This window comes from Lonchura striata, chromosome Z, assembly GCF_050655825.1.
Source record: "Lonchura striata isolate lonStrDom1 chromosome Z, ASM5065582v1, whole genome shotgun sequence".
Lineage (NCBI taxonomy): Eukaryota > Metazoa > Chordata > Aves > Passeriformes > Estrildidae > Lonchura > Lonchura striata.
The window spans coordinates 52,773,821-52,796,263 of record NC_140740.1 but is presented as its reverse complement, the minus strand read 5'-3'; the positions used below and the strand labels follow the sequence as shown (position 1 = coordinate 52,796,263).

Sequence of the window (22,443 nt, the reverse complement as noted above, 5' to 3'; positions counted from 1 at the left end):
AAAACAAAACTGTTGTGATTAGACACTAGAAGTATTTCTAGAACAGGAAGGCTGGCCCAGTGTTTTCACCATTTGACAGCATAAGCTTAAAGCAATCTTATGGTTTCCAGAAATGAATTACTAGGGTGTGCAACTAAAACAAGGAAGGAAGCAGAAGAATAGATAGTCAGATTCTGAGCTAAGTAACAATATGTCTCCCATGAAAGGATTCACTGAAAAGCTTTCGTGCATGAAGTGCACACAGCTAAAGTACTTTAAAAAGTCCAAGTGCATCATAAACACATATTGCACCAGATATAAGCAGTCAGAAGATGTCAGATAACATCCCCAAAATGCCATTAAAAGGTGGGCCTGTAGAGCTGGGGATGGCTTTCTTTGGATTTTGGCTTTGCTTTATTGTCTTTTTCAACAATGTGCAGCATTCTGACTGTAAAACACTTACATTTTGTGGTTTATATGACTGAGAATGTCTTCCAATTTTCCCATCTCACAGACTTTGCTACATTTTCAGACACCTGGAAAGTCAAGACCAATTAAAGGAACTTAGGCAAAAAAAAAAACCCAAAAAACAAAACAAAACAAAAAACCAACAAACAAACAAACAAAAAACCCACAAAATACCAAAACCAAAAACAAAACAAAAAGCTGTAGCAATGAATTCCTGATAGCAAGCATGTAAATCAAACATTTTCTTCTATGGATTTAGAAAAGTAATTACTTTAGATTTTGTTGACTGTTGAGTGTCTGTTTCCTGGACTCACCTCTATTTACCCTTGTATTTTTATTTTTTCAGTACTAAAAATATAATAATCTAGCCTTCTATTCAGTGACAGAAACAGTGATTAAAATATATATGAAAGAAAATTCTGTTTGGTAGAAAGTCAGACACCCTCAAATCATGCCAGAATATTCAGGTAAAGTAATCCTTTCAAGAGAAAAAAACACTATTGCAGCCTGCGGGGCAGTGCTGACCCTGAGCCTGTCTCCATCAGCATGTGGATTCTGTATAACAACAGGGAATATGAGATTCAACTGGGAATTCTGGTTCTCTGATGTAATGGAGTCATCCACAGAATTTCACTAGGTTTATAAGACATTCAGTCTCTGCAAACACAAGTTTTCATTTTGTAAAATTGAGGGTTAATTTAATAATGTTACCTAACTAAGCATATATATACACGTACATATATGTACTGGCCCTGTAGCCACACAGCATAAATGTAAGCACTGGGTTAACTATTTAGGCCATAAATAATTAGGTTTCTTTCCCCTGTAACCAGAAGACTAAGGAAGACAACCATTACAGTAATATACTATGAAGTTCCCGGAGCTCCCTACTAAAAGATTGTGAAGTGCTTAAACAGATGTAATAGTATGAAATAATAATTTATCCAAAATAATTCAATTAGAAGCATCAAGGTTACAACATATGCCATGAGATTGTTAGCAGCCCAAAAGAATATAAAGAAACAGCAGCGTCTGCTACTACAATTACTTCCAGCTACTTATTTGTAAGTGTGACTTGCTAAAGGACAGAACCAACCAGCAGATGACTGTTGTAAAAGTTTGATTTAGCCCTGCCTCTTTTCACCTCTTCTTGTGTAAGTAGTTGTGCAAAAATATTAGCAATTTTTGCTATTGTTGTTTATATACCACAGAAAGCAGTGAATTCTGCTCCTAAATTAACACCATACCACAATTATAGATTTCTTCCCTAATGCACTCTATTCTGGATTTCAAGTTCCTTTCACGCAGGAGAAAATACATGTTTTTCTGCAAGGAGCTGCTGTTTCAGAACTCAGTGTTCTTTACCTAAGAAGTCTGAAAGTGATTTTCATCTAAACAGTGCACAAAAAAAGAGAACTTCTCTACTTGTACTTCAAACATTAGTTGTGAGATGTACACTTACTTGAAAACATAGACATCACAATCAAAGAAAAATGCCAGAAAATAATTAACTCAATGTGAGTGAAAAGAAAATTTTGTACAAATTAAAGTTTTCATAAATGTTTAGGTCTGAAAAGACACACAGAAATATATTATTTGCAGGATTAGCTTGACATTAACCTTTTTCTGGTTAAAGGTATCTTCAAGTCTATTTTTCTGTTAACACATCGAGGTATTGAAGATTTAAGCAGCTAATATTTGTTGAACTCTAACACACACAAAAGAGTCTAGATCAATTACAGATTTGCAACATGAGTACTAATAGTCAATATATCCAGGGCCATTCACAAATAGACATGGTTTTAATGATGAAATTGCTGGAACTAAAGGGTGACACTAAATGACAATGAAATCAATAGCCTCAGTGTGACAAAAAGCAGATACACACTTTTTCACATTTATAGTTCTTCTGTTTTTATGTTTGTGTAGATCAGAAGACTTCTTGTAATTTTTCTTTTATAATCCATGCCAGATCCTCATTCAGTCAAGCTTTGCAGTATTTCTGCATAGATCTTTTATTCAGAAGTCTCAGAGCACTTATTAAATAATACAACTTATGCTGGTTATTAATGATGATGAAATACCCGTTATTTTTAGGTATATTTATCTTTCAATACCTTTTTTTCCTGTGTAAACCAGATTTCATGTTTTGTATTTTCCTTTCCATTATTTCAGTTCCTCCGCACATGAGATGTGCAACCTTTCGGCAGTTCACCTGAACATGATAGAGGCAATGAGGTCTCAAGATTAGTTAAGGCCTTGTAAACTTTGTAAAAAGTAGAAATGTGGATATACATTTTTAAAAATGGGGGGTTTTTTAGGTCTACTGCTACAGTCAAAGCCAGTGACACTTATATGACTGATGGCGACTGTCCTTGAAGGGAAAGTAGTAGGTAAATATAAGTGCAACACAAAATCATACATTCAGTTAAGCAGTCAATGAATGGATGGACACCACATGAAAACCTTCTTTAGTTGTGGTGTTCACAGATCCTAGATCAGTAATGAAATCCCACAATCCTAGGCAATATTTTACATTGGATCCATTCAGGCCAGCATCCAGGAATGCATTTAACAGAATGTGTGTATGTCCATATCCTTTCTATTCAGTACAAAAACAGCCCTGTTCTCAAGTTACTGTAATCAGCTGCCTGAGCATAAATGTGCCGTCACCCTCTGCTGGAAAGAGTTTAATTTACAGTTACAGACAGCTACAAATGCTAGTTACAGAACAAAACTTAGGCACACAAATCAAAGGTTGTAAAACATTGTTTTATAGATAATTATCACTTATAATGATGAAGATAATTGCACTGGACATCCTTTGGATAGCACATGATTCTTGTTTAAAGTGAAAACTCTATTAATGAAATATTAAATATAAGTAATTTTATACCAATATCTTACCTCAATCAACAATTAAGAAAAATTTTCAGTCCTTAAAACATATGTACAGTATTTCCACATTTTCACAATTAAAATATTTGAATTCCTACTCCTTTCTTTGAATATGTTACTGGTTAAGTTTAGTGTAAGTAGAGTTGTTTGCTCTGTTTATGATATTAAAGAGCCATGGTAGGCCTGTAACAGAGACCTAATAGAAATTTTTAAAAAATCATGGAAAACATGAGACAAATAGGAAAAGCCAGCTGCTCACATACCAAGGCTGAGAGAACTAAATGTGTAACAGATGGTCTAGACAACCTTTGGCCATCAAAATTGTGCCCAAAGAATATACTACCCAGTTGTGCAGAAGAGTGGAAAACCACGCAGATTCAAGTGAAGAGAAACACAAAATGGCTTGAGGGTTCTAGCAATGAATGTCTTTTCATGAAGCAATGTTAATAACCACCAACTCTCTCTGTGAATCTCTTTTGATTCCGACCTGCAAGCAATAAAAACTATCCAATCTCTGGAAAAATGTGAGATGAAATGTGGTATGAAAACTACTTGCATTTTTGCTGTTAAAATAATGTTATATATAAAATGATTTTGTGTTTCCATGTGGAAAAATGTATGCAGTTCTAGTCTCTCTATCTTATAAAAAATTAGTTGTTACAGATGTAGCTGCAGATGTGTGATGAAAGCATAGCAACAGCACAAGCATAAGGGCATATTGGAAGGAAGATGAGCATTTTTTTATTTTTTATTTTACATTTCACTTAATTTTCAGCAAATCTTGTCAGTGAACTGGCGTTGCTTGTTCCCAAATATAACAGCCCAGCTTGACAAAAAAAGGTTTAGGTATCTTACTCAGTGGCACAGGCATTTATGGAGAATATGGTAGATGATATGGTGTGGTGTGGTGAATCCTCTCTCAGGCTCCAGTAAGCATCAGCTGGAAGCAGCAAGTTCAAAACAAATGTGGCAAGGTGGTTTCCACACGGTGGGTAACTAATGGTGAAAATCCTTTCCACAGCATGATGTGGACACTATAAATTTTCAATGTCTCTAAAGAAAACCCCAATTGGACAAATTTATTGAGGAATAACACAACAAAGATGATGAATTACAAAGACACTCATCTCTGGCTTGATGAAAATAGGTGTGACTGCACATTCTTACACTTTTCCCCAGGCTTCCCTTGCCATAAAATATCAGAGAATGTATTCTTTAGACTTGTTTTCCTTGATCTGCTACAGTCTGCTACAGACAGGCTCACCCCATGCTCAGATTCTATCTAGTCCTTATGATGCTTAAAACTAACCATTGTTTTTGTGCAGTGCTCTGCATATCTAAATATCTCCTGAATATACACAGATGTGCAACTCATCTCTCTCTCTCTGTCCTGAATCCCAGAATCATAGACTTATTTAGGTTGGATAAGACCTCCAAGATCATCAAGCCCAACCTTTCACCGAAAAGCACCTTGCCAACTAGACCCTGGCACTAAGTGCCATGCCAGGTGTTTCTTGACCATCTCCAGGGATGGCAACTCCACCACTTCCCTGGTCAGCCTGTTCCATTCCTTTCAGTGAAGAAATTCTTTGTGAATAGGACAGTGCTCTCTTCAAAGCTCACCACAGAGACAACAGATATATGCAACTTATGTTGCCTTATCCCTTCTTCCTCATCTCAGATACTCTCTTAGCCTTTAAATAGTCCAGTGGCTAGAGCAGTCATGAAGAGAGAAAAGACTGGATATGTTCCTTCTTGGCCTTCTAAAGAGAGGGTTAAAACATAACCAATAGATGGAGAATGAAGTGCAGTGCTTGCCCGAGTGCCCAAAAAGCAAATTATTGCCCCAAGCAAAGATATATAGATGTATTTTTCTAATAATAACATAATTTAAGAAGAAAACACATTCTGTCTGTGGATCAGGACAAAGCAAGAAATGGGGGCCTGAATCTCTTAAATCAGAGGAGAACTGAGCATAGAACGCTCACATATGGGAGAGCTCTATAGCTACTGAGCTGTAAAACACATAGAACAAATTGTCAGCTTTTTACAACATACTGAAAGAAATCAGTTCCTTCATTCAATTTCTTGGGCAGACAAATCTTAGACATCTAGCTTCAAAAGAAAATCCTGTGTTGTAAACACAGGGAGAAGTGTGGTCCTGTACAGTGAAACAAAGAGCTTTGTGACATCTTTAGGACTCTCCCTTTCTGGAGAGTTCCCTGTTGTCTAGCTTAGGAAAGCTTTGAATCCTCTCTTTCAGTTTCTTATTGCAGACTGTGGATCCCATTTGTCTCTCTCTCTTTTTTTTTTTTATTTCTTCCTCCTAAAAGAAATTTAGACTATATAACAGGATATTAATAAATAAAATTGAAGCCATTACACATATCTTACCATAAGAATGAAGAAAAGAAATAAAAGAAAACCTTTGTCCTGATAAGATGCTTTTATAATCTGACATTCTATTGCTACAGGTTAGCACAGAGATTGCTACTGGCTACAGTTAACATTCCCAGACAGCTCCTTCTTGCCTGGCACTAACCTCTGAAAGACACTATGGACCAGTCTAGCATCAACAGGAAAGGTTCATGTGATTTTTTCAGTTCCATCAAAATAAACTTAAAATTCACTTTTGAAAATAACCTGGTTTATTCTGACTGTGACTAAATGATTTGTTCTAAAAGTCCTCAGACACTGGACGTGGGAAAGACAAATGCTTTCAGCAAAGAGGTGGTTTGGGGACAGATAACAGTAATTTCTTCAAGTCAGCACAAATGCAGCTAAAAAAGGACACATGCCACAGTCTAAATCACCAAAGAAATAACAAAACTACCAGCTAAGATGAAGAACTGAGCAACGCTGATAATCTAAAAAAACCTCCAAAGATAGTTCACTTTTAGAATATTGGGCTTGAACTGAGAACAGCACATCCGGGAAGACAAGCTGAAATGTAAAACTAAATTGAGAGAGACAGAATGGGGTGAAGAGGTAAGCTTGGGGGTTGCCAGCAAAAAGAAGCTAGCAAAAGCTTTCACAGTGCTTTATATCATTCAAACATTACAAATAAGGATGGAAAATAAAGGAAAAGTGGGACCCATGGATATATGTGAAAGAATTCAAATATGGAAGAAGAGATAATAAAGGAGATTCTTAAGCAGCTGACAGAGGATTAAGGGGAAACTATAAGAACAGAAAGAATAAAGATTTATCAAAAAATGAAAAAGTGGAATAGTATAGGAAAATGACAGTATTATCCATGTCACAAGACGTTGGTTGAATAAACAGGGTAAGAATTAGATCAGAATTAATTTAAATTTTATTTATATATATATATATACGTATCTCTTAGGTGTGCTTGGAAATGGCAATAGAGCTGAATATTAGAAAGATAAATTTAATAACTACACAAAGCCCTGGAAAAGACTTGCACTTTCAGATGAAAGGATTACTAAAACACTTCAATTTATTTTGGTGTCTTTCAGAAATTTCTACAGCTCAAGCATGTCCATATATACCCATCCTTGCTATTTCATGATAAGACCACAGAGTGCTTTATTGCCTCTCAAATAATAATACTTTGACTATGCCAAATTATTTAATGACACATTTCCAATTTCCATATTTCCGTTCCATAAAAATTTCCTAAAAATTATGCTTATATAAATAAGACCATTTCAGGTACAACCTTAAAAAATTAGCAGCTACTATTACGACACTATTAGTCACTGAGAAATCGAGTGATTTCCCTCATTCAATTTTAATGCTGCCAATTCCATTTCCTGGCTTTTGTCTTTCTGGCCAATATATGCAGCTTGGGGGAAATTCATTTCTGCTGTCCTGTAGACCTAACAGTACTACACCACTAGACAATGACCTTAGAAAATTATGAATGGTCATGATCAAAAACATGGACACATTTTGGGGTGAAAGGCATAGAAGAAAATTATATTAACATTAAATTGAGGAGGAATACTTCTTATAGCTCACCCATATAATATAGAAATGTTAATCTGTTAAAAATCATGCTTCTATAAGCTACAACTTTTACTTGTATGTTTAGTATTATGTCCAGTCAGCTCATGTAGGAACTATACTTCTGTGCTTAAATGATGGAGACAGCCAAAAGTATTCTGTAATAACCTAATTCTCAATTCCTGTCTGTAAGCCATCTTTATTACCTGAATTCACTGTCTGTGCTGGTAAGCATAAGCCTAGTGAAACAGACAAAACAGCAGTATCATCTATAAGAAATTTGGAAACCATTTTGAATTCTTGACTACTTTAAGGAAAGCACAAAATTTTTATTTCCAGTTCCAGAATGCTTTCCCAAGTGTAAAAGCATAAAACCTGTTCTGTATTTTTTGTAGTGTAACTATTTTACTTTTTTTCTGGCAGTTTAAACAAAATCCTTCAGTTCCTCCCACGCTTGCTCCAGGCTGAGATGATGCTTTGCGAAAACAGGCACCACCCAAAGGCACAGGTAATTTCAAAGTACCATCAGTGGCTTGGAAATGGCTGTTAATAATCTCTAACACTGTCCCTTTAAGTATATATAAAGACACCTTGCTATTTGTTTTGCACTCATATGCTTTTTTTGATGATGTTTTCTTCCTACAAAAGCAATAGGCAACTGCTGATTTATAGTCAGTATGTGATTGACAAACAGATTGGATTGTTTTTCTTTCTATTTGTGAGCCTCCAGTTTATGGCATCAACAATAGTTGCAAGCTATATTAATAATCTTATTTCTAGAACTTCGGTATTCAAATACACTAAGTATACCCCATGTCAGGTGCTGGTTTCTATGATGATTTTCCCCAGTTTTGTCTCAAAAAGATCCTTATAATTCTTCTGTCCTGTAATGCTATCATTAATTAAAACATTAAATGACACTGACCATAAGAGAAAGAGAAAAAATGGAATCTTTCACACCAAACATCCATTTCAGAGATGCTACCAGCACATATCCATTTCAGAGATCTTATCAACACACAAGGCTCATTTTTACCAATGTTAACCTAAGCCTCCTTCTTACAGTTCCGCACTAACCTCCTCTTTCTGTAGCATAATTAATATCATTGCTGTTACTATCCCAAATACTTAATGAAATGTAGGCAGGCTTCTTGTTTTCAGTGAACCATTTCAAGCTGAAAAGCACTAAGTACAAAATAACCTGACTTTTGGTAAAGAGAAAACTGAATCAATTATGATCTCCTTGTATTCATTCTTATTTTTGTTAAAAATATTGAAATAATATAACAAGTAAGTAAACACCTGAATCACTTCTCTACCCTTTACTTTTATCTGGATGTTAGGGTCCTAAACAACAATAGTGCTGCTGCAAATAACCCAATATCCCTCACTTTTTTGGGATGGAGCTAATGTGGTTCTTTTCTTAACCCCAGGCAGTCAAACCTCTCTTTTCCTCGCACACAGGTAAAATTCATGCCCTCCTCTGTGTCCTTTACTCTTCCATCTTCACCTAACATTTGCTTTCTTTTTTGCAAAGAAAGATATTCAATAAATTTTCCTGTCTAGAGTGCATTTAGTCACGGTCCATCCTTGCCTCCCAATACACTCACTTGTTTTTATGTTGCTCTATTTGCATGTAGCTATGAGGGAAAAAAAACCAACCAAACACCTAACAAACCAAAAACTAAACCAAACCAAAACAAAAAAACAAACAAAAAAAACCCAAAACTAAACGAAGTAAACAAACAAAACCCCCAAACAAACATACAAACAAAATCAAAATGCAAAAATAAAAAAAAAAAAAACAAATAGAAATCCCACATACAAAATACTTGCTTTGGGTTCATTTTCAGGGCAAACTTAGCTTCACTTCATACAAGTCTAATTTTACTCGTACTCTTTCTGACTTCCAAGGTATACTTTTCTTTGCTAATCAGATTATTTTCCCATTTCCATATTTGGTTCTTCTTTGGTTATAATTAGTTAAGGAGGTTAGACCTGCCTGGCTTCCTACAGGCAGCACTCAGCATTTTACAAGATCATATCCTGCAATGGAATAAATCTACATGAACTAACTGTGCATAAGTCTCAGAAAGAAAACAAGGTTCTTGACTGACAAAAAAAATATGTCCTGAAACCATTTCCTAACAGAGGGAGGACCTGAAACACATTCCAGGAATAAGATTTCCTCACTCTGTGGAAGAAAACTATAATTTTCAATACCTAGCCTTTATTCAGTTTTTCCTTATTGAAAACCAAAAAGTCTGTTCCTAAGCAATGGATATCTGAAGCTGGATGCAATCACTTATCAGCACCTCTTATAATGAGAGTACAAGAAATTAATTGGCACATCAATCCTCAGAGAAAGAACTACAGTGCCAAGGATGCAAAGTTTCATTGGACTGCAATGGCTATGTATTGGTGTTCAGTATTTGCCTACCTTCACACCTGATAGGACTACAGCAGGTTCTTGAATTTAAATTTATGTTCATAAAGGATGACAAAAATTATTATTACCTGTTATTCAGGCAAAGCTGAAGAATTCACTGAGATTCTGAACTATCCATGCTTAATTAGTTATAGACTATGCTTTGTATATTATTTGGGCATCCTGTTAAAGAATGGAGGTATTCCTAAGGCTGGTCTTTCCTAAAAATAAGCTAGTTCTGAAGATTTTTATTCAGCTCTTGCACTTCTAGTGTCTCTGTATTTTATTGAATTTGCTGTTTTCAAAGAAGTGGAACAAACCTGCCTTCCTTATTCTTTCATATCTGTTTTACCTGAACACACATTCTGACCACAATCATATAGCCTTGTTTCTACAGGTTAAGTAGGGGGAAAATAGCATATTTCAGAAAGTCTTCCCTCCTTTCTCCACCCAGCAGCTAACTCTTTTAGTGCCAAGAACAGAAAGAAAGATGGGACCTGCTTCCACCTAAGCTTTTTGAAATATTGACTGGCTTTTTGTTTCTTATTTTTAACTACATTATTTTAAAGTTAAGAGTTTGCATCAAGTCAGATACATCTAAAGCCTGACATTCTGCAGCTTTCCTTTTAATATATTGTTTTTCTATACAGATGTGAATAGTTTTGGGAATTTTATGGCCCAGATTTTTTTTGAGGCTTTCCAAGAACCCTTAGCTGTCACAGCTGTCTAAAAATGTCTGTCATAGAAAAATGTTGGGTTTTGACTCTTACCAATAAGTCTTTTTAAGGACAGATTCTGTAGATTTCCTCAGAAGACACATTTACATAATGTGGCTCTGGTATTTATGGATCTAAGATTTCATTTACCTTATCAGAGACAGACGGGTTTTGCTGTGCTGAGCAACCTAAGGAATGTTCTTAGTCTTCAAAAGTTCTTATTAATTTTTACATGTTCTACTAACTATTTAGTATGTTCTATTAACTATTTGGTAGCTTCTATTAAAGCCTGGTAGCTGTTCACTGCATCAAGCACATTTTTTTTCTTGCTTTTTATTAAGAAAAAATAAAAATCTCTTGGTACCATGCATATCAAAGCTCTCAGTATACAGTACTAAATTAAGTGTTTTGGTTTTCTGATTTGCTTTATCCCCTCCAGGAGTCTATTTTATCCCATCCATTATTGGATGCGATAAAAAACACTGACAGTATTTTCATGAACAGCCTGGTTGTGAAGAACCCTCCACAAACTTGCATTGAAAAACATTCCTAAAAATTTCAGCTACACTATGACAGCTTGCTTGAATTTCCTCTTTATCAAGGACTACATCCAACTCCAAAATGTGCCAGTTCTATAGCTGGAAGCTGATGCTTCCTCTAAGGCTTTTATTACAGTAGTAGCAGCCCATCTAAGAGGCATATAAAAGTTCCCAAACTCCAAAAATCAGACATGAAACTGTTGCCCTTTGATGGCATCACAGCCTCATATGAAGCCAATGATATTCAGAAGCACTGGCTTAGAACAACATTTCTCTAGCAAAATCAAAATTGAGAGCCCTAATGGGAACAGAGACAGCTGTGTCCTGTGCCCAGACATGCTCTAACATTCCTTAGGATGCAGAGGGAACACGGGTTGAAGACAGCCACGTAGGGGAAATTTATAGTCCAGCTTGCATTTCTTTTTATTCCATTCCTAGAAGTTCCTCTCTGTGGGGGACCCACTGATACAAAGTGGCATTTATTTGGCTTTAAAAGGACTCAAGCAGAGACCTGGAAGAGAGGTAAAAAGGAGGTTGTTCTTACCTATAACACAACTTCTCTTTCTCAGGATAGCCACATCACCTAGCACAGCAGCATCAAGGCTCCATTCCCTTCTTCTTCCTTCTTACTCTAATAAGCTCTCAGTGATACCCTATCATATTGACAGTCAAAATAATGACCATTTTCAGACACAAAGACCAAAAATGGAAAACAAAATCATAACATTCCCTTGTTTCTTCCCTGCTGCTTTTTAATTAATTAAAAATAAGAAAAAAAATCATCTGAGTCTTCATTTATTAAAAAAGAATTACTTATAACAAATTAATCTTTATATGAGCAAAGTCCTTCAACTGAAATATTGACTTTATTCAGACGAGCTTAAAATACCTGCAGTATCACTGGGAATTTATTTCATAACAGAAACACAGTTGTCTCATGTTTGCATTATTGTACTATAAAAGATCATGACACACTAATACAAAGCCAATGCAAAAGGAAGAACCTAGTTTTGAAAACTAATTACTTTGCCAGAAATGTTTTTCCTTCCTTAAGCATGGAGGAAAGGTATAAAGGGTGCATGAGAAATATATTTGCCCCACAGTATCCAAAAAGGCAGATCCAAAATACCAGGCTGTGATCCTAACCCACAGAGGCAGCTCTAGGTCAAGGCCTGGAAAAGATCCTCTGAGAGCTGGGTTCTGTGCTGTGAGTATTGCAGGAAGGTCTGGCCTGGGAGAGCCTCCTCCATAAGGTCACCCTCAGCACCTCTGTTCTGTCCGCTCACTGATGTCCACAGTATCTCTCAGTAGCCAACTGAGGCAATACAAAATTGATCTTGCCAAAATATTCATTCTGGTTACATATGTTCAACAGATAATCAGAATGTCTTGTTAACTCACTATTAAAATCTCTGTAACATCAAGCAGGGGAGTAGAAAACAACTCATCCAGAGATGAAAAGCAAGCAGAGCTGTTTCAATTTTCCAGCAGCAATTCTGACAGGCACAGATTCTGTCTCAGACAAAAAAATGACTCAAAGTACTTGAGTAAATTACTTCCAACTACTTCTGTCAGCAGTGGTTGTATGATACACCTCTCATTTTCAGCCATTGAAAAAATACCTGTAATATGTTCTTTGAAGACCTCTGGTGGCAAAGACTGAACACTGACCTTCCCTCTAATTTGGATAAAAACATGAAATCTTCAGCAGAGAGGCTCATGCAGTGATTTTGAATGGAAATCCTGTGCACATTCAAACAGTTTGTACAGTGGCTGACTACAGTTTTGCTTTAAGATACAATTCCAATATATCACTGTCCTCATAATACCCAGCACCATGAACAATTGCTTAACTAGAGCTGAGCAAATAATTATTTTAGCTTCTTTTTATGCTGCATGGAATTATCTATAAATTGCAGGTACTGTAGACATAATATTAGATGAAAGAAATAACATTTATTCAAATAGCCAATAATTATTACAGCTTTTTTCTTTTGTCTTCCTTCTTTCTGAACCATAGGATTAAGGCAAGAAGAGATGAATGCTTAGGACATATTCCACCTTCTCCTTCACTTCAAGAAAAAAATATCCATTTTCCTTTGTTTTTCTTTTAGGAGTTTTTTTGTTGTTCAAGAAGTCAACATGATCCAAGTCACTCTGTACAACTCAAAATGTGGCTATAGATAATTTTGAGCACTATATGCTAACTAATAAAAAAATTCCGCTTTCCAGGATCTAAAACTGTCTCTCTCAATGGCCCAATTCTATCTAGGTTTTATTTCAGGAATTAGCTTGCTGTCAACCTATCCAAGTAGCTTTACTGCTTGCTTCTTTCCTTTTATCAGAATGATAACATCTACAAAATCACAAGAATATACATGTTGTGAAAGCTTAAAATTGTCCTCCTAGTATTTTTAGGTATTTAGAGGATCCTTTAGTATATCTATTTCTCCCAGATAGCAATAACCATTTATTGTCAAGAAAAATGGGTTGGGAATAAAAGGAAAGATTCTCTCAATCTGAAGCTTGATTTCACAAGAAAGGAGAAATTAGCATCCTATTTTTCAAAAAAGGCAGAAACGCACTCTTTCATCCACAGATTCCCTACATATACTAAATATCCAAAGAGATGCTTTCTCTTCTCTAATACCATCAGTAAAAAGTACCTCTGTGCAGGAAGATCTTTTAGCATTTGAAGAACCTAAACATTTGAGAAATCCAAGTCCCTGCAAGACACGCATTCTCCTCAATGCTGAGCACTCCAGCTCACAAATTAATTTTTTCTTTATTTAATGTTGTCATAGAACTTTATCAAGCTCTAAGATAAAACCAAAGTGGTCTGATGAAGTTTAGTTCCCCCAGGGTCTTAGCACATTTCTGAACTTAAATATCAGATCCAAAGGGCTCATTGCCATGGAAAAAACCTCATTCTTCATAAATGAGAAGAAACAGTAGCAAAGCTGATTTGTGCAGATATCTTTACATATTTTAAAATAAAACATATTTAGGGGATTTCCCCATTTGTTTTTTTACTACTGATCTTATAATAGTTTGAATTATACCATCCCAGTAGTTCCATGGTTAAACTACTGTGGAAACTGGAGCCAAAATAAAAAATGTCAATTCCACATATTTTACAACTGATTTTTCAATAACTGCAAACAATCCAGACAGGGAATATGTCAATGTGTCCAAGTCTCATGGCTTCACTGTCTTATAAAATTATTTCTGTTTTAAACCATCCTACAAGATCTTTACAGTTTGATCTCAAAGTCTGATGTACTTCATGAGCAACTCTAACAAGCATCTTGCAGCTCCGGTGTGAATAAGTTATGCTGAAGAGAAAACTAAGGGAAAAGAGCAACTCAGAAGGCTAATGAAAGGTGTGCAAGATATGCAGGGGAGAACAGCACCAATACTGAACTTATTTCAGAATATCACATCACCACCATACAATTGAGAGTGAAATGAACATAAAAACTATCCAAGTAGTCATTCATCCCTGATGAAGCATTATAGATACTTTGGGACTCTCCTAGTCTTCCTCACAGGTAGACAAAAGACATCAGGCTGGCACAGGAGTGTTACTTTGATTGTAAAAAATCCCTTTACTGATGTCACTCAAGAGAGTCTGGACCAGGCCCCTCTGTGTTGCAGGAAGCAGTAAGAGGGTCTAGCCATGGATGTAAAACAGGTATTTGCCCGGTTTCAATGATTTGAGATGTGCATTCTTAAACATCAAGGAAGAAAAGAATACCAACAGCTCATCTTTATTTCAGTAATTTTATATAAGCTCTCAAGAAAAGCAGTGAAGGCTGGTAGCACATCTGGTTCAGTGGAGAGGTTACAGTAACATCAAAAACATTCAAATGTCTAAACAAGGGAGTTTCAACACTTTCAACAAGATCCCACTGTTGTGAGAACCCCGGCCTTGCTCTGGGGTCTCATGTGGTGGTGAAATTCCTCCTCCAACCCGTGCTTCCAAAGAAAAACTCCGCAGGCTTAGCTGTTTGGTCTCAAGGCAGTTTATTGCTAGTTATCTAACAGATTATGTTCTTGGACTGCGGCTATTTGGTCAGCGGCCTGGGTAGAGGCACACACACACACTGACATCCTCTCTATCTGCTGTCTTCTTCGTCTCTCTCCCCCTGCCCAGGGCTGCTGCTATCTTTTACATTATGTATTACGTATAACATGTTTACAATTATTCCCCAATACCTACTACCTACGTTGCCAAGTGTTTTTCTACTCTAAACCAATCTGTGAGTGCCAACATCACCAAGAACATGGAAGTAAGGAAAAAGAAGGAGGAAGAACAGGTTCAGCCCACTTTCCTCCATCTTAGAACTTCTGACCCCCATGTACAAAGTGAAAACCCCCCTGGACATGTGTTAAAACCCCCCTGTACAATACTAAAAAAATTTCCCCTCTACTTTGTAACTACTTTTACTATACTATCTAACCTTTTGTGACTGCTTGTTCCACCTCCAAAGTTGGCAATTCATTCCATGGCTCAAACTCAAAATCACAGCTGTTTGCAGCTGCCTGCCAGGGTCTAAAATGCTTCTGACCAAGGCCTGGAACCTCTAAAAATGTCTGAGAGACATTTTGAGTTCCCACACGCTGTTTCCAATTTACAAAGCCAAAACTAATCTCACAGAGAAAACAGAAAGATAAAGAGGATCAAAATGAACGCCCAACGGGTGAATCTTCGTAGGGTTCAATTATCTGTATAAGCACAGTTTGTTCAGAATATTGTTATGAATTTTTCTAGAAGTGGTCTCCTACCATTTTATCCTATAGTTGTCTCATAGAAAAGAAGCTGACAAAGGTAACCTCAACTTTGCCTTGAGCAGACAGGATCGTAAATTATTTTTGTTGTACTTAACAGCACACTATGTCCCTTACCTTTAGTATGCACAACCAAAAAGAACTTGTGCCAAATTCCAATATCAGGTACTTGAACACAGAATAGGAAAATTGACTGAATCAAGCTTTATTTATAGCTTTTAATACTCAAGTATAATACATGGTAACAGCAGACAGAAATTAAGACTTAATTTTATACACATCTGCAAAATACATATAATTTTGCATACAGACACCAACAAAACACTGAACAAGTTAACTCAAATAGTAGTTATAATAACTCCCCAACTTAGTGAAAATCAGTGTAAGTTCATTCATATTGATTCTTCTAGGACTAAAGTACAGAGAATACCACAGCTATTAATGTAATCTCCATTACTTGAAAAAGTGCATTTTAATAATAATAATAATAATAATAACAACAACAACAACGTTTTTGCACCCAGGATGGTGCAAGAATGTAAGTGGAACAAGTTTGCAGGGATGTAGTATTTTTTGAACCAAATGATACAGCCAGAATAAAATTAGACAAGCTTCTGAACACTTCTTCAGACCTATAATATCGTCTGAATTAAATTTCCCTCAAACAATCGTGGAGATATAATTTGAAGCTTAAAGTTCATGGGAAACTTGCTACAGAAGTTGTTTGGTCGACATGGTTCTAAAGTCAGTTCCCATTAGTGCATACTTATTTATTTCTCTTGTTAAATTGTCAAATTTCAGTTATGATGACTGATATATTTTCCTATACAGGACATTTCAAAAGTAAATAGGTAAATAATTCACTAGATTGCCAATGAACAGAAATTAAAACTTGAGCTATAACTCCCTCCAGCATTAAACACAATTTTCTTTCAGTCTTGTAAAACCAGATTTAACACCTACATGTTTAATGCTCTGCAGATCTAAGGAATAGTTTCATATTCATTATTTGGCATTTACACAACAGATGGTCTCAGGAAACACAATACAGTTCTCTCAGGTTCTAAAATCAAGATTCTCAGTTTTCATGAAAGTTGGAACAGTGGGGATTTTGTTAGTTGATTGCTAAGCTTCCAATTCAAAAAGTGTGTTCAGATGTACAGCTTCTATCTAACTTCAGCAAAACCAGGAATCTGAGCCCAGATGACTTGAAGTCATCTACACTAGCCAGGAGCAAAACAATTAAGAAAAGTGAGGGATGGTGTTACTTAAGGAAAATGATGGCCACAAGAAGAGCCCTCTGTTACATCGTCTGTGTTAACCAGTCTCTTCATTCTTGAAAATTAGGTACTCACCTTCCTAACGTAAGAAGTCAAATCATCACAATTATCTGTCCACTTGGAAAGTAGCGCCCTAAAATTAGAACATGGTAAGACTGTCTTCATTTCAATACCTGATATACTTACTCCAAACTGGTGTTTGAGTATCTGTTCAAGGTGAGCCTTCTTGACACTGCTTCACTTTTTCCCGAAAGATATCACTCAAGTTTCTCTTCTGAAGTTACATAAAGTATTAACTGGGCAAAACTCAAAATCAATGTTCCAATGGTTAAGAACCTCTCCAGATTCTGAAAAACAAAGATTTAAAACTCTTCTACAAATGCAGGTCACAAATTTCAGCAATGGCCTTCTGCAGTCTTGGAAAACTCCTTAGCCATGACTAAAGTAATGCAAAGTCTAGTTCATCTTGTGGCCTCAGAAAAGGCCACTTCTATTTTATTGCATCTCTCCATAATTATCTTCACATATACAACAGACTAGGGAATGTCTCTGAATATGAGAATTACTGAGGGTGGCCTCTAAGTCTCTGCTTTTAGATATGGCTCTCAAGTAGTCTGCATGGGCTTCAGTCCTTAACTACCTCTGTACTACTTGAATGGCTGATACTCCAGTGACATAATTATCAACTGAGCTGAGAATTTAGGTGTCTAATGATATACACCTAGTTACTTAGGTATATAAAGATGTCTAAAACCAGATATCTAACTGCTCTGAGGTCAAGAAGAGCATACATAGATGTCCAAACCAGTTCCCATTATTCATTGCACATGCCTGAATGAAATAATCCATCTGCTCCAATTCTAATACTTTGCTTTTTAAGATAGTTTGTATTGATTGTTGCAAATGGGAAAACCTAAGTGGACCTCTAAACTCTCTGTTATAGATATTTTTTCTCATTTAGGGTTTAAAGAATAGATTGAGACAGAGTATGAAATGAGAAAAATTCTAAAAAAAGACCTTCAATCATTCAAAAAAGAAAGTGCAAGTACATGGTCTGAAATTTTATTGTATTGAGTGCATAATATAAAAATTAATTTCATCTATCCTGTTTTGAGGAAAATATGGAGATTTAAAATGGAAAATAGTATGTACAATGGCAAAAATTTCTCCACAGAGCCTTTAGCCCAAGATACCTTGTGACTGCAGCAAAATGGGAAACTTCACTGATTACAGAGGAAGGCCAGTTATTTTGAGGCATTGCTGTGGCAGGCCTTTTACAAGGATAGAAAATAAGCCTATCCGCAAAAGTGACATTTGCCCAGAATTTGAGATTGATAATGAATGGCATAATCCATGTAACAATGGGGAACAAAATAACTGCTCTGTAGTCATCCTTTGTGATCCTTCAGCAGTTCTGTAAAAATTGCATCATGGCAGTAATACTGTAAGTTTTTTCTAATGACTAAGCTTTTTACAAATTACTTTTATTCATTAGTAATGAATAAAATTACTAATTTTATTCATTACAAATTCTATTCATCAATATCCTTTTGGATTCTTCAAATGCTTTCAGTATTCTGTTAATACATATTCTGCATAACTACTGTCTAAACCAAATGTTTCCTTTTCAGTAATTTATACAACAATATATGCCCATATTACATACCAAGTCTCTTTACTATGACAACATATTAAAAACACAATGAAGAGTTCAGGTTATAATCCCAAGCATTGTCTTAGGCCTCTTTTTGTCACAAAAAAGTATGCAAAACAAGTGCATTGCCCTGTGACTTGCAATATTCCCTTTATAGAAACGTAAATGCTGCATTTTTCTGTTTGTTTGACACACTGCTTTGAGTCTATATTTGCCTTTTGTGTTTTGCTACTTGATTAGTGCAAATACGCCTCAAATCACTTCAAGATACTGTTTCTTCTGCTCATTTCACCCTCACTGTTTTTGAGAGAACTGGAGCCCTAAATGCATTATCTAAGGAAACACGAGTCAGACAAGCAACTGGTTCCAATTGCAGGTCATAATCTCCCTGCCCCATCTATCTCATCTTGCTAAATCCTCCTAAATCCCCTAGCTTCTGCTCCTCTAATCATGAGGGTTAGAAGCTGCAAGGGCTGCTTTTCGCTTCATTAAAATTTCCTTTTAATCTTTTATAATCTGTCAGCACAGTACATAAACACCCATCAGAAGCTTATTCCTTCTAATTTCACAAAAGGGGATAATTTTACTATACATTCTATATTTGCAAAGTTAAGCTGCATTTCACACCACCATAAACCTTGGTCAGAAGGATGAATAGTTAAGCAGTTGAGCAAATGGCATTTGCTGCTACAGCTGAGTGCATTATTCATTGTGAAGCATTTATTTGGTGAAGTTAAACCTTGGTTTTGCTTATGAAACATCCAAAAGCTGATCCCAAGTTATTTCAGTACATGTGGCTCTTTTCAGAAAGTACATTTGAACTGTGTTGCTGCCTGTGTGCCCCTTGTGTGACTGGCTGCCTAAATCAAACAGATTAGTTTTCCTTCCTGACAGGGTGACTAAAATTTCTTTTAGAAAGTAACAACTGGTTACCCAAGCAGATATTGAACAGGTCATCCATCTTCTGCTACAAATTTTCAAAATTTCAGTGAGAAAATGAGCTATTATCTAAACATTCAATCCCAATCATTAACAACGTATATTTCCCCTAAAAATACTGTTAGCACCTTATAAGTCTATATAACTTACATAACTTTACAGATCTGTAGCAGAAATGCCTTCAGATACATCCTCTAGGAAACCATACTATACAAACATTCTCTGAGAGGAAACTTAAGAGAGGTCTCACTCATGACAGCAGGGATCTACCCTCACTTCTCTCCTTCCCTTTGTAAAAGTACAGATGGATGTAAATAGGATGGAACCACTGGAGGCAATCTAGTCCAACTTTCTACTCAAAGCCAGGCTAAATTCAAAGTTTTATTACATTCTGTTCTCATTCTAACCTTTCCTTATGAACACCTCATGACAAAATACATTAATGTTCAAGAAAAAGGGAACTGGTAATTTTTAATTTTTAAACTGATGTTGGTTACTTATGATTTATTACTCTTTTCTTTTGGTTGTTTGGTTATGGTTTTTATTTGGTTTTGTTGCTGTTGTGGGGTTTTTGTAAACACAAAGCATTGAGCTCCCCTGATTTTTAGAAACAAGAAATAAACAAGAGTAACATGACTTATTTCTTCTATTACTATAAGCAGAAGACATATCTAGTCATAAATATAAGTCTAGACCAAACCCATTTGGAAATATTTAAAGTTGTGTATTGCATGAAGGCATATAGTCCTTCTTCCTTGAAAACAGACTCCCTGGAGCTACCACTTGCAAATCTGGTGAGACACTGCTTAAAAAGTATTTTCTCTTACATAAACATATGTTTAAAAAAAAGTGGGGGGTGGGGGAGGGAGTGAATGAAATTTATGTATGTGTTGCTGGTTCTAAGTAGGGTTAATTATGGAATTGTGATTCTGCAGTCTCCTCAAAGTTTTATCATATGCTGTTTAGCTTGCTGCTCTCCCTAGTTTGTTGAATGAATCTAAATTCCGTTGAATTTTTTTCCACCTTAATTATACATTTACATATAGTATCACATGAAGCCAAGTATTAGAATTGCTACTCCAGTAAAAGCTTCAAGAGAGTAACTACAAGTGTATACCAGTGTAAATGAGACACAAATTCCATTCTGTTAGCTGCAGCAGAAACTTTTCAGAATTAGCATCCTGGAAGTGATAGTGAAGTAAGGAACATAAGGATGCTCTAACTGCAAATTACCTCTTTGATTGTATCTACAGTACTATAAACATTTTCCTATTCCAATTTTTAATTTTTATTTTTTCTCCAGAGGACAGTGAAATAAGTGGGTGTTTATTTTAAGGAAAAAATTACCCATTTGCTCAAGGGAGGGGCTTTTCTTCCATTAGGTTCTCATCGAAAGTCATGCTGCAAACATTTCTTCCATTCTAACATTTACATAGCATAAAGGAAAGCATCTGAATTTATAAAAAAATATAAATTCACAAATTTATTTATAATAATTTATAATTTACTCAATTTTTGATGATGCTAAACATAATTCATAATCTGCAAAAGATCTAAACAATAGGGGGTTATCTTTGATGTTAACAGTACACAACACACATGAAAAACTGTTATGAAGTAATAACTAATAATTAAAATTTAGCTGTAAAGGCTCCATGGAAATACTGTCAGCCTCTTTTAAATCTTCTGTCACTGATGTCAACATTGCATCTCTCTAGACTTCAGCTCCAACCCTGTACACCTTTTCACCATTTATATGCTCTCTCTCATCCTGTGATGATTTGTCCTCTTCTGCAAACAGATTCTATACCATAAAACTATTCTACCCTCCATAGGAAACAATAACTGCAACATTAAAGGATTTTGAAACTGCTTATCTCAAAACTGGTTTGAAATTAAGTATCCTATTTCTGTAGACTGGAACTGAGCACATTTATTTTAAAGTATTGGATGTAGCTAAAAATTCTCTTGACTTTCCCTAATGAAATTCTGTAACCTTCCCAAGCATGATAGTTTTCAAGCTTTCAGTATGCCACAGTCCCACTCCTTCAAATATTGCTGAAGACTGCCAAGCAAAGAAAAAAAAAAAGGAGTGCCAAGATAAAAAAAAAAAAAATCAAAGAAAAATACAGTCAAGCCCTATACACAAAACTGAAACAAGAACTAAAAACGCCAAAAGAGAACACTCAAAAGTCTAGGAGAAATATCTCTTCCTGGCTGAGACCAAGCCAAAAAATGTTAATCAGATATTATGATCCTTTAAAAATAATTAATATTTCTTCTGTTTACAACAATGCTTTATGTTCTGAAGGATACAGAAATGTCTGCATGAATGCCTGGGGAAAGCCAGCTTGACAACCCAGTCCAGTCCTCCTTTTGAAGCCAGCTTGACAACCCAGTCCAGTCCTTCCCATTCTGCATGAATGCCTGGGGAAAGCCAGCTTGACAACCCAGTCCAGTCCTCCTTTTGAAGCAGTTCAGAAGGACTGGGATAACCAGCTCAGAAGGACACCAAGCATCTATTTTCCATGCTATGGTATCTTAAGCATTACAGAACTCTTATAATAAACTAAGACCTATAGGAAAGAAAAAATCAAAGCTGCAATCACTGAATGAAAGAGGAAAATCCACACTTATTTTGAACAAGCAGTGGCAGACATTAAATTTCAGGACTGAATTTTTCTTCAGAGGGGTTTCTTCTTCCACAGACTCCAAAAGGGGTTAAACTACTACATATGAAACATCTATGCTCCAGTCAATGTTCTTTCATTAGGTAAGA

At 35.8% G+C, this 22,443-nt stretch overlaps 1 protein-coding gene across 12 annotated transcripts in view; it reads right to left on the bottom strand.

Annotated features, from left to right (window-relative positions):
- Positions 1 to 22,443, bottom strand: part of MRPS30 (mitochondrial ribosomal protein S30) — a 74,094-nt gene that overhangs the window by 40,286 nt on the left and 11,365 nt on the right. For 9 of the 12 annotated variants that reach the window (XR_014951209.1, XR_014951199.1, XR_014951203.1 and 6 more), the window contains exons 5-7: positions 17,258 to 17,418; positions 2,565 to 2,662; positions 443 to 515 (exon numbers count right to left, since the gene is read on the bottom strand). Coding sequence is in view for 1 of the 12 variants with exons in the window: in XM_077790137.2 (XP_077646263.2) it covers positions 17,333 to 17,418 (86 nt within the window). In the remaining 11 variants the exon portion in view is untranslated. Of the gene's footprint in view, positions 1 to 442; positions 516 to 2,564; positions 2,663 to 15,980; positions 17,419 to 22,443 lie in introns of those variants that run through there. The other 3 variants (XR_014951200.1, XR_014951204.1, XM_077790137.2) reach the window with 3 other exon arrangements.